Below are 12,897 nucleotides of genomic sequence, written 5' to 3'. Positions count from 1 at the left end.
TTTCGAACGCAACGCTTGCTTAGCTCCGGCGCCGGTGTGCCGGTGTGTAGGTTCTCTGCACCATGAATATTAATCCACGCCCCGGGGCGAGTTTGTTTCGCTCGTGGAGCGGGGGAGGAGGGGGAGTAGGGGGGGGGGGGAGAGACGTGAAAAGAAATCAAATGAAATGTATCAACGGGGAAAATGATTGTTTGTGACCTTGGGTTTGGTGCTGATGACACCGTTTGTGTGTTTACTGTGGCGGTGTGAAAACAGACCGTAGGAAGGAGACGGGCGGAGGAGAGGGTGGAGGAGAGGGACGGAGGATAGGGTAGAGAAGAGGGTGGAGGAGAGGGTGGAGGAGAGGGACGGAGGAGAGGGACGGAGGATAGGGTAGAGGAGAGGGTGGAGGAGAGGGTGGAGGAGAGGGCGGAGGAGAGGGTGGAGGAGAGGGCGGAGGAGAGGGTGGAGGAGAGGGTGGAGGAGAGGATGGAGGAAAGGGTGGAGGAGAGGGTGGAGGAGACGGTGGAGGAGAGGAGGAGGAGAGAGAGGTGGAGGAGAGGGTGGAGGAGGCGGAGGAGAGGGTGGAGGAGGGATGGAGGATAGGGTGAGAAGAGGTGGAGGAGAGGTGGAGGAGAGGGCGGAGGAGAGACGGAGGATAGGGTAGAGGAGAGGGTGGAGGAGAGGGCGGAGGAGAGGGTGGAGGAGAGGGTGGAGGAGAGGGCGGAGGAGAGGGTGGAGGAGAGGGTGGAGGAGAGGAGCGGATGGAGGAAAGGGTGGAGGAGAGGGTGGAGGAGAGGGTGGAGGAAATGGTGGAGGAGAGGGTGCGTCTGGAATTTGGTACCCGAGTGTATCAATTTGGAAAGCCAGTGTTGGACTCGCTTGACGTCCTCCTGAGGAGACAGAGGGAATCCATTAAAAGCAGCAGAAACGCTCTGCATTTAAAATCTGGGCAACACACTAAGGTGTGTGTGTGTGTGTGTGTGTGTGTGTGTGTGTGTGTGTGTGTGTGTGTGTGTGTGTGTGTGTGTGTGTGTGTGTGTGTGTGTGTGTGTGTGTGTGTGTGTGTGTGTGTGTGTGTGTGTGTGTGTGTGTGTGTGTGTGTCTAGGTGTGTGTGTGTGTGTGTGTGTGTGTGTGTGTGTGTGTGCGTGTGTGTGTGTGTGTGTAGGTCTAGGTGTGTGTGTGAAAAGAGAAGGAATCAAAACTACACAGGAAGAAAGTGGCCTTTTAAATGACACACATGCAAAACACAGCTGCAACATGTGGGCCAACGCACAACACACACACACACACACACTTTGAAGCGTGCACAAACATTAAAACGCTCACTTATACACAGGAATGAATGCTCACATACACATGACAATTACACAGAACATGCATTGCAGACACCCACACCCACACACACACACACACACACACACAGTAAAGATTAAATACACACAATGCATTTCCTCCTCTCCCGCGCTCATCCTAAAGAAGACGAGCCGAGTCGAGATGTTTGGGATATTTCCTCAGCAAATAACTGCAAAGAATTATCGACTTATGAGTTGGTTTCCTGGCCAGATAACACACATACACACACACACACACACACACACTTATATATTATACTGTATTGTTGTTATTACGGGAGAAGCGTGTTCAATCCGTTTATAAACTAGTTTTAAACGTCACAAAGCAGGAGAAACCTTCCTGTGGAGGCTGAACTACGATGAAGAGAAACAGATTTAAGGAATAGAATGGCAGCGATGGTCGCTGGTTGCCCCCGACGACGACGCCGCGTGGTCATATTTGTATTTATGTGCTATTTGAATCCATGAAATGTTCACGGACGTAGAAAAAAGTAGTACAACGTGGCCTTCAGAGCAGTTTTTCTTTCTTCTAAAAAAACCGCCCCAGGATGAACACTAACGTAGCTAATGTAGCTAACGTAGCTAACGTAACATGAATTGAGCTAACGTGCGTAACTAGCGGCGTCCTAAATGTTACACGCTCGGCTTCTCATTAGATATTCGTCTTGAACCACTGAGAGGTGATGGAGGCCGGGGAGGGGGAGGAAGATGCTGATTGGTTGTTATATGGGGGCGGAGTCACATCCCACCGTGGAGGGGCGGGGCCGAGTCCTTCGGTCTGGTCCGCGTTACCTCCTGGCGCCATATTTTCAAATCGGGTGTTATTGTTTTTTTATTTAGAAAACGAGATTCAGCCTCAGAGTCACAGAAGGAAAGAATGTCCCCTTTTTTTTGGTTGCCATAACGACGCAATATGAAAGCGAAGCAGACTTCCTGTCGGGGGAGCAGCGTTTCCCCTCTTCTGTTGGAATCTCACAAACACAATCAATCCCTCACACACATTTAGTCCAAAACAGGCTCAATAGTTTCTTCACACACACACACACACACACACACACACACACACACCTCCTGAGGTGTACTCCATCTCTCCGTCCCTCTCCGTCGCTCATCGTGCTCTCGCTCTGACGGGCGACTCGACGCTTTTATTGACGGTTGAATCGACTTCTTTCCATTAAAGATTTTTAAATGTGTCGCTGAGGAAAATGTAAAAGACGGCGAGTCATCGTCTCCGCCTCTCCGTCTCTCCGTCTCTCCGCCTCTCCGTCTCTCCGTCTCTCCGCCTCTCCGCCTGAAGAGAAGATTCAAGAGAACAGATTCACAGGGAAGAAAAACTTCAGAGGTTTTTAAATGAACATTTGGGACTCAAGTGTAACTAAAAGAAGTAACTACTTAATAAGCAGGGAGGAGTGTGTGTGTGTGTGAGAGAGGGAGGGAGAGAGAGAGGGAGAATAGGGAGAGGTGGGAGAGAGAGTGAGAGGGAGAGGAATAGAGGAGGAGAGAGAGAGTGGGGGAGATAGGGAAAGAGGGAGAGAGGGAGAGAGAGAGGGAGGGAGAGAGGAGGAGAGAGAGGAGAAGAGGGAGAGAGGGAGAGAGAGGGGAGAGAGAGGGAAGAAAGGGAGAGGTGGGAGAGAGGGGAGAGAGGGAGAGAGAGGGGAGAGAGAGAGAGGGAGGTAGAAGAGGGAGAGGTGGGAGAGAGAGTGGGGGAGAGAGGGAAAGAGGGAGAGGAATAGAGGGGGAGGGAGAGGGAGAGGGGGGAGAGAGAGAGGGAGAGAGGGAAAGAGGGAGAGGAATAGAGGGGGAGGGAGAGGGAGAGGGGGGAGAGAGAGGGAGAGCGGAAAAGGAGAGAGGGCCAGAGGGGGAGCGAGGGAGAGAGAGAGATCGAGAGAGAGAGAGAGAGATGTCTGGTGTCATTCATGGTGGAGACACCTTGAGGTGTCAGGAAGCATGAGATGGAAGAGGAGACGGAGAAGGATGCAAGGAGTCAAGTGTCTCGTCTTTCCTCATCTCCTCTTCTGCATCCTCCTCTTTCTCTCGCGGTATTATTTATTTTCTCCTCTTCTCCGAACCGTCGTCTCTCACCTGTTCTTCTCTCTTCTCCTCTTCCTCCTCTCTTTTTTGCTGTCGTTCTTGACTCGTCGCCGTGGATACGTCCTTCCCGTGTTTCTCTTTTCATTTCCTGGACTCCTCCGCGGTGAACGGTGGACACGGGTCCTAACTCCACATCAGCACCATGGCCGCCTCTTAAAGGGCCGGTGTAACTGAAACACTCTATAAACTACACCCGAACATATTGTTAAATCACTCTCTTTGCATTTGATTATTGTTCATCTGAGTGTAGAAATATCGTACATAAGAACATTTCTCTAATATTAACACATAAATCCACTTAATTTGAAACCTTCAAAATAAAAGCACAGGATATTTTTCCTAAATGTCTTGAAGAAAAGGTGATCGCGTGTCTTTCAAGCCGCCAGGGGCCACGTAAAATGACGTGGCGGGCCGGATTCGGGCCGCGGGCCTCGTGTTTGACACCTGTGAGTTAGAAGATGTCGTAATCCTCGTCCGGGTAATCTAGATTCACGAAGAAAAAAATCGTTGCGGACCAAATAAAAACGTCGTTTTTGGTTAACTGACGCGTACGTGGGCGTAAACCTCTGAGCTCCTCCAGATATCTATTTTTACCACGACGCCATTTCTGCCCGCGGAGGTTTTAACATCCATATCTCCGTTTCTTCTTCTTTCTTTCTACGATTTAAGTTTTGCCTTTATCGCATTTATTATTTGCCGTTCATGAAACGTGAACAGAGGACCATTAAAGACACGTTTTTTTTTTTTTTAAGCCCAAAAAATGATCTCTCTCTTCTGTAATCGCCTCCGGTTAAATTGGTCTTCCTAATTATTACGTGTACCGTACACTTTGCGCGGTAATAGGCGGCAGTGTCAGTCACGCCCGTCTCCCGGCGCTCTCTGGCCACGCCCCCCTCGTTTAAGTTATTAAGGGAGAAGTTACTCTTATTATTTTTTTTTTACGACTTTATTGGACGTAATAATTAGTAATATCCCGAAGCGCCGAGGTTTACTGCGGGCCCTGAATCATCTCTGGAAGTGAAGTGGCCCTCCTTGGGTTATTATTATCGCTGCGCTTTTTATTTATGGCGCCGTTATCGGTTCGCCACCCTCTCACTTCTCCTTTTATTTTAGGTTAATTTATTAAAACTTATTTCTTCTGGATTTATAGCGGATTTGCTCCCCGCGCACTTTGAGAAGAACTTAAAAAATACTTTTAGAATTTAACTTTAATTTCTAACGCTTTGCCTTTCTGAGGTCGTTGGTTTGTATTATTAACCTCTTCATCGTCTCCTCTTCCTCTCTTTTCCTTTCTTTCTTCTCCCCTCAGATGGACCACGATCCCCGGAACCCGGCTTACATCGCCACTCAAGGCCCTCTGCCCTCCACCGTGGCTGATTTCTGGCAGGTAAAGACACACACAGACACACTCTCACACACACACACACACACGTGAACACGGATCGATGCGTCCTCCTCTCTTGAACAAGTCTTAACCGATTGTTATTCTTGCTGTGAGCCGTACGGGAAGCCGTCTTAGTCTGCAGACGTCATTATTAATCTCCCCTTTCCCATCATGCTCGCTGCCTTTCAAAGCCTCGGCCACCACCGCACACACACACACACACACACACACACACCAGTCCACGGTGGGACACATTGTTAATGCACGGGACAACAAATGTCCCAAATGTTGAATTGGGTTTCAATCTGAGACCGGTGGATCGATTGTGGCCAGTCACGGCGTGTGTGTGTGTGTGTGTGTGTGTGTGTGTGTGTGTGTGTGTGTGTGTGTGTGTGTGTGTGCGCGTCCCCTCTGGTGAGGCTGGAGAAAGATCAATTGTAGATTCTCCTTGTCGGCCCGAGTGATTTTTCTGCACCTGTGTTTCTGCCCGGCGACTGGTGTGTGTGTGTGTGTGTGTGTAGGAGGCCATTAGAGATGTCTTCTTCTTCTTCTTCTTTTTAGAGCTACATGCCTCCCCGCGAGGCGTTCACTGACCGTGGGCTTTTGTTGTGCAGATGGTGTGGGAGAACGGCTGCGTGGTCATCGTGATGCTGACGCCGCTGGTGGAGAGCGGCGTGAAGCAGTGCTACCACTACTGGCCCGACGAGGGCTCCAACCTGTACCACATCTACGAGGTGCACACACACACACACCTTACTCTGCTTTTAAAAGAGATGCAAGGCTCTGATTGGCCGATACCAGACAAGTTAAAATGTCTAAAACCCCAAATCTCAATACACAACATTATTATTATATTTATTTAATATATTTTATTTTCCACATATGTTCACAATGCAAGAAAACATGCAGAATAAAATAAATACAATAAATAAATATAGTAAATCCAATAGATACAATAAATACAATAAAATAAATACAATACAATAAAATAAATAAATAAAATACAATAAATACAATAAATGCAATAAAATAAATAAATACAATACAATAATTACAATAAAATAAATAAATACAATCAAATAAATGAATAGATAATTTACATAACATTATTTACAACAAAAAAAGTATCCAGAATATTCAATAAATGGCTCATTTATTAAAACTATGCATTAGCACCAAACCCAAGGCTGTTGTGGACTTCAGAGTTATTAATAAAGCATCTAGTGTCGTGCTACCTGCACGTCTGAAGGTTTGGGCTTTTATTTTGAAACGCATGGAACAACGTGTGTTTTTTTACTTCATATTTGTTGTCGTCTTCGTTTCTAGGTGAACCTTGTGTCCGAGCACATCTGGTGCGACGACTTCCTGGTGCGCAGCTTCTACCTGAAGAACATGCAGACCAACGAGACGCGCACCGTCACGCAGTTCCACTTCCTGACCTGGCTCAACCGGAACGTGCCGGAGACGAGCCGCACGCTGCTCGACTTCCGCAGGTACGGAACTCCTTTTAGAGAAAGGGAAAGTAACTCAACTCAGAGTTGTCTTTCTTCCTCTGAGGTGTGAAGGGGCGCACTTCATTCCTCTGTGCTGGCCGAGACTCTCTTTTCTTTTCTTTCTTTCTTTCTTTCAGGATTTTTACTTTCTTTGAACTCCTTGTTGTCCTTTGAAGAACACAAAGTACAAAAGCTTTTAACGTCCACGGTAAACTCGCTCGGGGCTTTCAGAAAGCCCCGAAAAAACTTGTTAGTCCTTTTTTTTTTTTTTAAAGAGGCCTTTTGGAGAAGAAGAAGAAGAAAAGATGACACTTTGATAAACGAGATTTGTTTCCAGAAGCAAGGAAAAAGCCTCTCGGCTCATTGTGGTGGAACAAAGCTCGGCTTTTATTTGTAAAGGAGTCCACGGCTAGAAGGACGGGACCTGGAAATGAAGGAATGTTCTCCAAGGCTCCCCGATTAGCGTCTGGCTCTGAGTGTCTTCTCTTCCGTCACTCCTCGTCTAGCGATGAAGAACCCAATGCAAGTTCCCCTCGGGAAACACACCACGAGTGTTAAGTCCAACCCTCCAGGAAGGTCCTCAAACGCACCGCACAATCCTCTTCTAGACGGATCTACGAGCTGCCGAGGATGAGGAGAGTCCCGGAGGTTAAATAGAAGAAGGTCTCTTTGAGTTATTGACCCGTGACCCGAGGATGAGAAGGAGAGCTGGTGGTGGTGGGGGATGTGAGGAGGTGGGGGGGGGGGGGTCAAAACACAATGGAGGAAGCTCAGAGGGAGATGCTCTTCACTTTTATTGTGGCGGATATGGTGTAACCCCCCCATCCCCCCCTCCCCTTCTTCCCCTGATTTCTTTTTTTGGGGGGTGTGTTTCCTTTTTGTTTTTTTTCCCAGGAGGCCGGCTGACCTCTCTTCTTCTTCTTCTTCTTCCTTTTTTATGCTCGGCCAAACCACCTCACTTCTCAACTGACTGACTGCGCCCGAAAAAAGAAAAAAAAAGCATCGCTTACAACCCCCCCCCCCCCCCCACCCGCCCCCCGCCTTCCTGTCTCACCAGCTAACTAGCGGTTGCCAGTGTCATTTTTGTGATGTTGCAGCTAGTAATATAAGTCCAGTTGCATAGTCACAAAAGTGATCATTGGAGACTGTGTCTCTGCAACCAGTGGGCCTCATGGACCCCTCCTCCTCCCCTCCCCTCCTCCTCCCCTCCTGTCTCCCTTTCCTTTCCTCTCCTTCCTCTCTCCCCCCGCTGTGCCCGGTGACCTGAGATGACCTCTCGCCTTTTTTGCTTGCTCATGGTTTGCTTGACTGCCTACGATCTCCTCCTCCTCCTCCTCCCTTTCTCTCTCACCATGCCTCCCTTCCTATGATGCTTTTCTCTCTCTCCCTCTCTCTCTCTCTCTTGAATGTCCGTACAGCCGACCGTACAACACCAACGGACCTTCATACAACGACTCGTGTGTATTTCCGTGTTTCACAGTCATATTTCGAGGCGTTGGCTCGTCCACTTTTTACTTTTCTTTCTATATTGTTCCCGCCGTGGAGATCCATCGGATGGACCCGACAGCTTCCTCCGTGGATCTGGCTCGCCGCATTCAGCTTCCTTACATCCAGGATTTGTCATTTTTATGAATGACTGTCATTTTGCAAATTGCAGTTTTAATGAGCGCCGACGTCACGCTGCAGATTCAGCCGGCGTGACGCACGGCGAGGGAAACCGTCCCAACGGCTTCAGGGTCTCTCTGGCTTTGAATGTCATCTCTCTCTCTCTCTCTCCTGTCTCTCCGTCAAGCTTGAATCTCTTTTTCGGGGCGTTTCCTCCCCTCCCCCCCCCACACCTCCTCCTCTTCCCCTCTGTACACCCACCACCGGTTGGTGATTCTCTGCCGGCTGTTTCCATGGTAACATCACTTTTAATTGTCTGCGGCGGGCTCCGACATTTCGATGTCGGTGTGGTGGAGGATGAACGTGGGCGGAGTTTCCTTTTTTGTGTGATGTGCCCACTTGTGTGATCCCGTCTCGGGAAACAACCTGCCGCCCCAAAACGTGGATGGATTGTACATTTTGGATGAAAGTTTCTCCGTAAAACATCTTTTTCGTTGGGGACTAGTTGCAGATGATACTTTAATCCATTGAATATGGTTTTCTTCTCATTCAGTGTCAACCTCTGACACACGGTCTCGATCCTCTGACTTTGTAATTATGGAGATTTTACGCTTCCGTGCAGAAGCTTGTTAGAAAAAGCATTTCCTATCTCAGTGTTGATGAAAGCATTCAAACAATTAAAGAAACCACCTCTACATATCTGTTTTCATTCTCACTCAAGGTCTCAGGAGAATTTTGGGTAATATTTCATCGACTTATATACAATTAGACTTATTTTTCGGACCGAGGAGACGCCCCCTGCTGGCCATCCGAGTTAATGCCGGAAAATGAAGTTCACAAATGTCCCTTTCTTTCCTTGACTGAGTAATGCATTATGGATTACACACACACACACACACACACACTGCGCCTTTATGTAATATGTTCCTGCTGAATATTGTTATTTGGAGTTATCACCATGAAATGGAATCGGGGACGGTCTCCAGCTGGGATCAGACTCCCGGCTCCCCGACAGCAGCTCCTGGGTGTTGCTCTGCATGTCGATGAGCAACGCGTCGCGTTTCCACCACGTCTTCCGTTTCAGTCTCAACTCGCACTGTGAGGGCGTCTCTCGACGTCTTTCCGCATGTATGAAAGAAACATGAATGCAAATCCATCTTCTCTGCTGTGGAATATGAACAAACAGCAACGGGGTGGTTTTCATTCTTTAAAATCTAAAAGCGTTCATGGCGTCGGTGTCGGTTGGGTTTCAGCTGTGCAACGTTCAAGACCTCCAACAGGAAAAACTAAGAAATACAACGACCCCGTGGTCTTGGGTGACCAATATCACCGTTGTGATTGTAACTATTTATTTGTATTAACTCCGTCACGATGAAGGTTGTTTTGATGGTTCCTGCTTGTCAGTAATGGGAAACTCTTCATGCTGCGTCTGTTGGGCAATCTGTGGTTCTGTTGCTTAATAAGTCATGAAATATGGCAGAAATGATTCATTATTGAAATAGGACTGAGCATTTCTTTGAGAGTTACATTGTGACGTTGTTACATTGTTACAATGTGACGTTGCATTGTGACGTTGTTACATTGTGACGTTGTTACCTTGTGACGTTGTTACATTGTTACAATGTGACGTTGTTGCATTGTGACATTGTTACATTGTGACGTTGTTACGTTGTTACAATGTGACGTTGTTGCATTGTGACGTTGTTACATTGTGACGTTGTTACCTTGTGACATTGTTACATTGTGACGTTACAATGTGACGCTGGTACATTGTGATGTTACAATGTGACGTCGCATTGTGACGTTGTTACCTTGTGATGTTACAATGTGACGTTGTTACATTGTGATGTTACAATGTGACGTTGTGACGTTGTCGCATTGTGACGTTGTTACATTGTTACAATGTGACGTTGTTACATTGTGACGTTGTCGCATTGTGACGTTGTCGCATGGTGACATTGTTATACTGTTACAATGTGACGTTACATTGTTACATTGTGACGTTGTCGCATTGTGACGTTACATTGTGACGTTGTTACATTGTGACATTGTCGCAATGTGACGTTCTTACATTGTGACGTTCTTACAATGTGACGTTGTTACAATGTGACGTTGTTACATTGTGACGTTGTTACAATGTGACGTTGTTACAATGTGACGTTGTTACATTGTGACGTTGTCGCATTGTGACGTTGTTACATTGTGATGTTGTTACATTGTTACAATGTGACATTACATTGACCACATTATCGTTATTTTTGTGACGATGTGCTGTAACCTCACTAGAGGAACATGTGTCTGACCTCATGGGTCAGGGGATGGACCGTGCTGTGCCTGATGTTCTGACTGTGGCGTTCTGACTGTGATATTCTGACTGTGACGTTCTGACTGTGATGTTCTGACTGTGTGATGTTCTGACTGACGTTCTGACTGTGACGTTCTGGCTGTGATGTTCTGACTGTGTGATGTTCTGACTGTGATGTTCTGACTGTGTGATGTTCTGACTGTGATGTTCTGACTGATGTTCTAACTGTGATCTTCTGACTGATGTTCTGACTGTGTGATGTTCTGACTGTGATGTTCTGACTGTGTGATGTTCTGACTGTGATGTTCTGACTGATGTTCTGACTGTGTGATGTTCTGACTGATGTTCTGACTGTGATGTTCTGACTGATGTTCTGACTGTGTTCTAGTTCTGACTGTGTTCTGGTTCTGACTGTGTGATGTTAACACTGAGCTCGTTTTTTCTGTTCTGTGTTTTTTACAGAAAAGTTAACAAGTGCTACCGCGGACGCTCGTGTCCCATCATCGTCCACTGCAGGCAAGTGTGACGACACAGCAGTGTGTGTGTGACGACACAGCAGTGTGTGTGACGACACAGCAGTGTGTGTGACGACACAGCAGTGTGTGTGTGACGACACAGCAGTGTGTGTGACGACACAGCAGTGTGTGTGACGACACAGCAGTGTGTGTGTGACGACACAGCAGTGTGTGTGATGACACAGCAGTGTGTGTTCCTCGCTCTCTTTTCACTTCTTCAGATTCGCTCACATTCAGGTTTCTTTGTGCGGAAAGACTTCCCAGAGCGGCGAGGTCCGCCTGCTCCTCCACGAAGTGATCCATTCTGTAATAAGTCGAAACGGCTGTGCCTCTCCTCTCCATCGCCCCGGGGTGGCACCAAACCCTGAGCGATCTGACGAGTGACGGGACATGTGACGAGACTTTAGAGGGTGCTGGAATAGAACCATCACACACACACATACACACAAGAGATGGAGACAGACGTTCTGTCATCAGACGGCATTCAGAGCACTTCTCCGTCTCTTCTTATTTAATTATTTTACCATTTCTCTTCTGTCTTTTTATTTCCGTTCCCTCTCTCTCCCTCTCCTCCGCTCTCAGCCTCTCATTTTAAATAGAGTGAGAGAAGGCAGCAGACATCTTGACGTGTTTACTCACAGCCCTCCGGCTTCCACTGACACACACACACACACAGAGAGACACACACATCACATATCCTTGATCGCAATTTAAATTAATATAGGATAGAACATATCAATATAAATATATAAATGTATATATATGAAGCACTTACATGTCATGACATTTGATTAACTTCGCTCCTTCAAGTGCTCAATATTTCGTCCAATATGAAATATATATATATATATATAAATATATAATTACTTTGTTTAATATATATATATATTTAATAACTGTCACAAAAATCTTTTTATCATTAAAAAAAGAAAAAGAAATAAGCAATAAAAAATTACGAACTATTTAATTGAATCTAAATGTTTCTCTCTCTCCTCCCACCTCCATTCTGTGCCGTGGTCTCTCGCCCACCTGAGCAGCGACGGTGCGGGAAGAAGTGGGACGTACGTCCTGATCGACATGGTCCTCAACAAGATGGCGAAAGGTGGGCGCTGGTTTTTCTTCTTCTCGTTTTTCTTCCCCTGGATCTTGAGTAACCCTCACCCCCCCACCCCACACACATTTCCGATAACCGTAATAAAACCACGGGGGGGGGGAAAAGAAATGAACAAAGTGTCCTGATTGCGTCAGCCGTGGTGATGTTGAAGTGAAAACGCCATCAGCTCGTCATTCAGCTCCGTTACCTCGACTCTCACGCCGTTAAAACTCAGAGGATGTTTCAAAGAAGTCCGCGGTAGAGACGCGGAGCAGAAGGACGAGAGCGGCGCGGCGGAACCGCTTTAAATCGAACGTCGTCGACCTCCAACATTTTATCCGCCGCGTCAGCAGGACTGGCCGTAATCAGAGCGCGATGTAATCAACACGGCGTGGTGACGGAGCGAGGCCCCGGGGGGCCGCTTGAGACGCTTACAGGACGTCAACGGGATTCATTTATGTGTGTTAAGCCACGTTGACTGTTGTGTGGTCGATCTGCTTCTGTTTCGTTAGCCGGTAGCTCACCGGCGTCTGCGTGTGTGTGTGTGTGTGTGTGTGTGTGTGTGTGTGTGTGTGTGTGTCTGTGTGTGTGTGTGTCCCACGGTGGTGCTGCTGCTGTAGCAGAACGAGCTCCTGGGTCTTTAAGTCCAGATCAAAGGGTCAGCCTTCCGGAGGGGGAGGGGGGGGGGAGGGGCTGAATCCCAAATGTCCTCAAACAGAAAGTTTCTCTCCACCGACTCGTTTGAATCTTGTCCAGAGCTTTTAGTTGTGACGAGTTGTGTGTCTGTCTTCACGTCGGTATGGAACAGCACGGTCACATGACTCCTCTTCTTCTGTGTGTGTCTCTCTCTCTGTTTGTGTGTCTCTCTCTGTGTGTGTCTCTCTCTCTGTTTGTGTGTCTCTCTCTGTGTGTGTCTCTCTCTGTTTGTGTGTCTCTCTCTGTGTGTCTCTCTCTCTGTGTGTTGTGTGTCTCTCTCTGTTTGTGTGTCTCTCTCTCTGTGTGTTGTGTGTCTCTCTGTGTGTGTGTCTCTCTCTGTGTGTGTCTCTCTCTGTGTGTGTGTGTCTCTCTCTGTGTGT

The 12,897-nt window shown here is 47.4% G+C and overlaps 1 protein-coding gene across 2 annotated transcripts in view; it reads left to right on the top strand.

Moving 5' to 3' along the window:
* Window positions 1–12,897, top strand: part of LOC130197554 (receptor-type tyrosine-protein phosphatase N2-like) — a 159,097-nt gene that overhangs the window by 140,981 nt on the left and 5,219 nt on the right. For both annotated transcript variants that reach the window (XM_056420280.1, XM_056420281.1), the window contains 5 exons: window positions 4,736–4,813; window positions 5,425–5,544; window positions 6,137–6,303; window positions 10,676–10,729; window positions 11,766–11,830. In XM_056420280.1, the coding sequence (XP_056276255.1) occupies window positions 4,736–4,813; window positions 5,425–5,544; window positions 6,137–6,303; window positions 10,676–10,729; window positions 11,766–11,830 (484 nt within the window). The remainder of the gene's footprint in view (window positions 1–4,735; window positions 4,814–5,424; window positions 5,545–6,136; window positions 6,304–10,675; window positions 10,730–11,765; window positions 11,831–12,897) is intronic.

The sequence above is a fragment of the Pseudoliparis swirei genome, chromosome 8 (genome assembly GCF_029220125.1).
Source record: "Pseudoliparis swirei isolate HS2019 ecotype Mariana Trench chromosome 8, NWPU_hadal_v1, whole genome shotgun sequence".
Lineage (NCBI taxonomy): Eukaryota > Metazoa > Chordata > Actinopteri > Perciformes > Liparidae > Pseudoliparis > Pseudoliparis swirei.
Note: the sequence above shows the minus strand (reverse complement) of the source record. Positions and strands in the feature narration are given on the sequence as shown.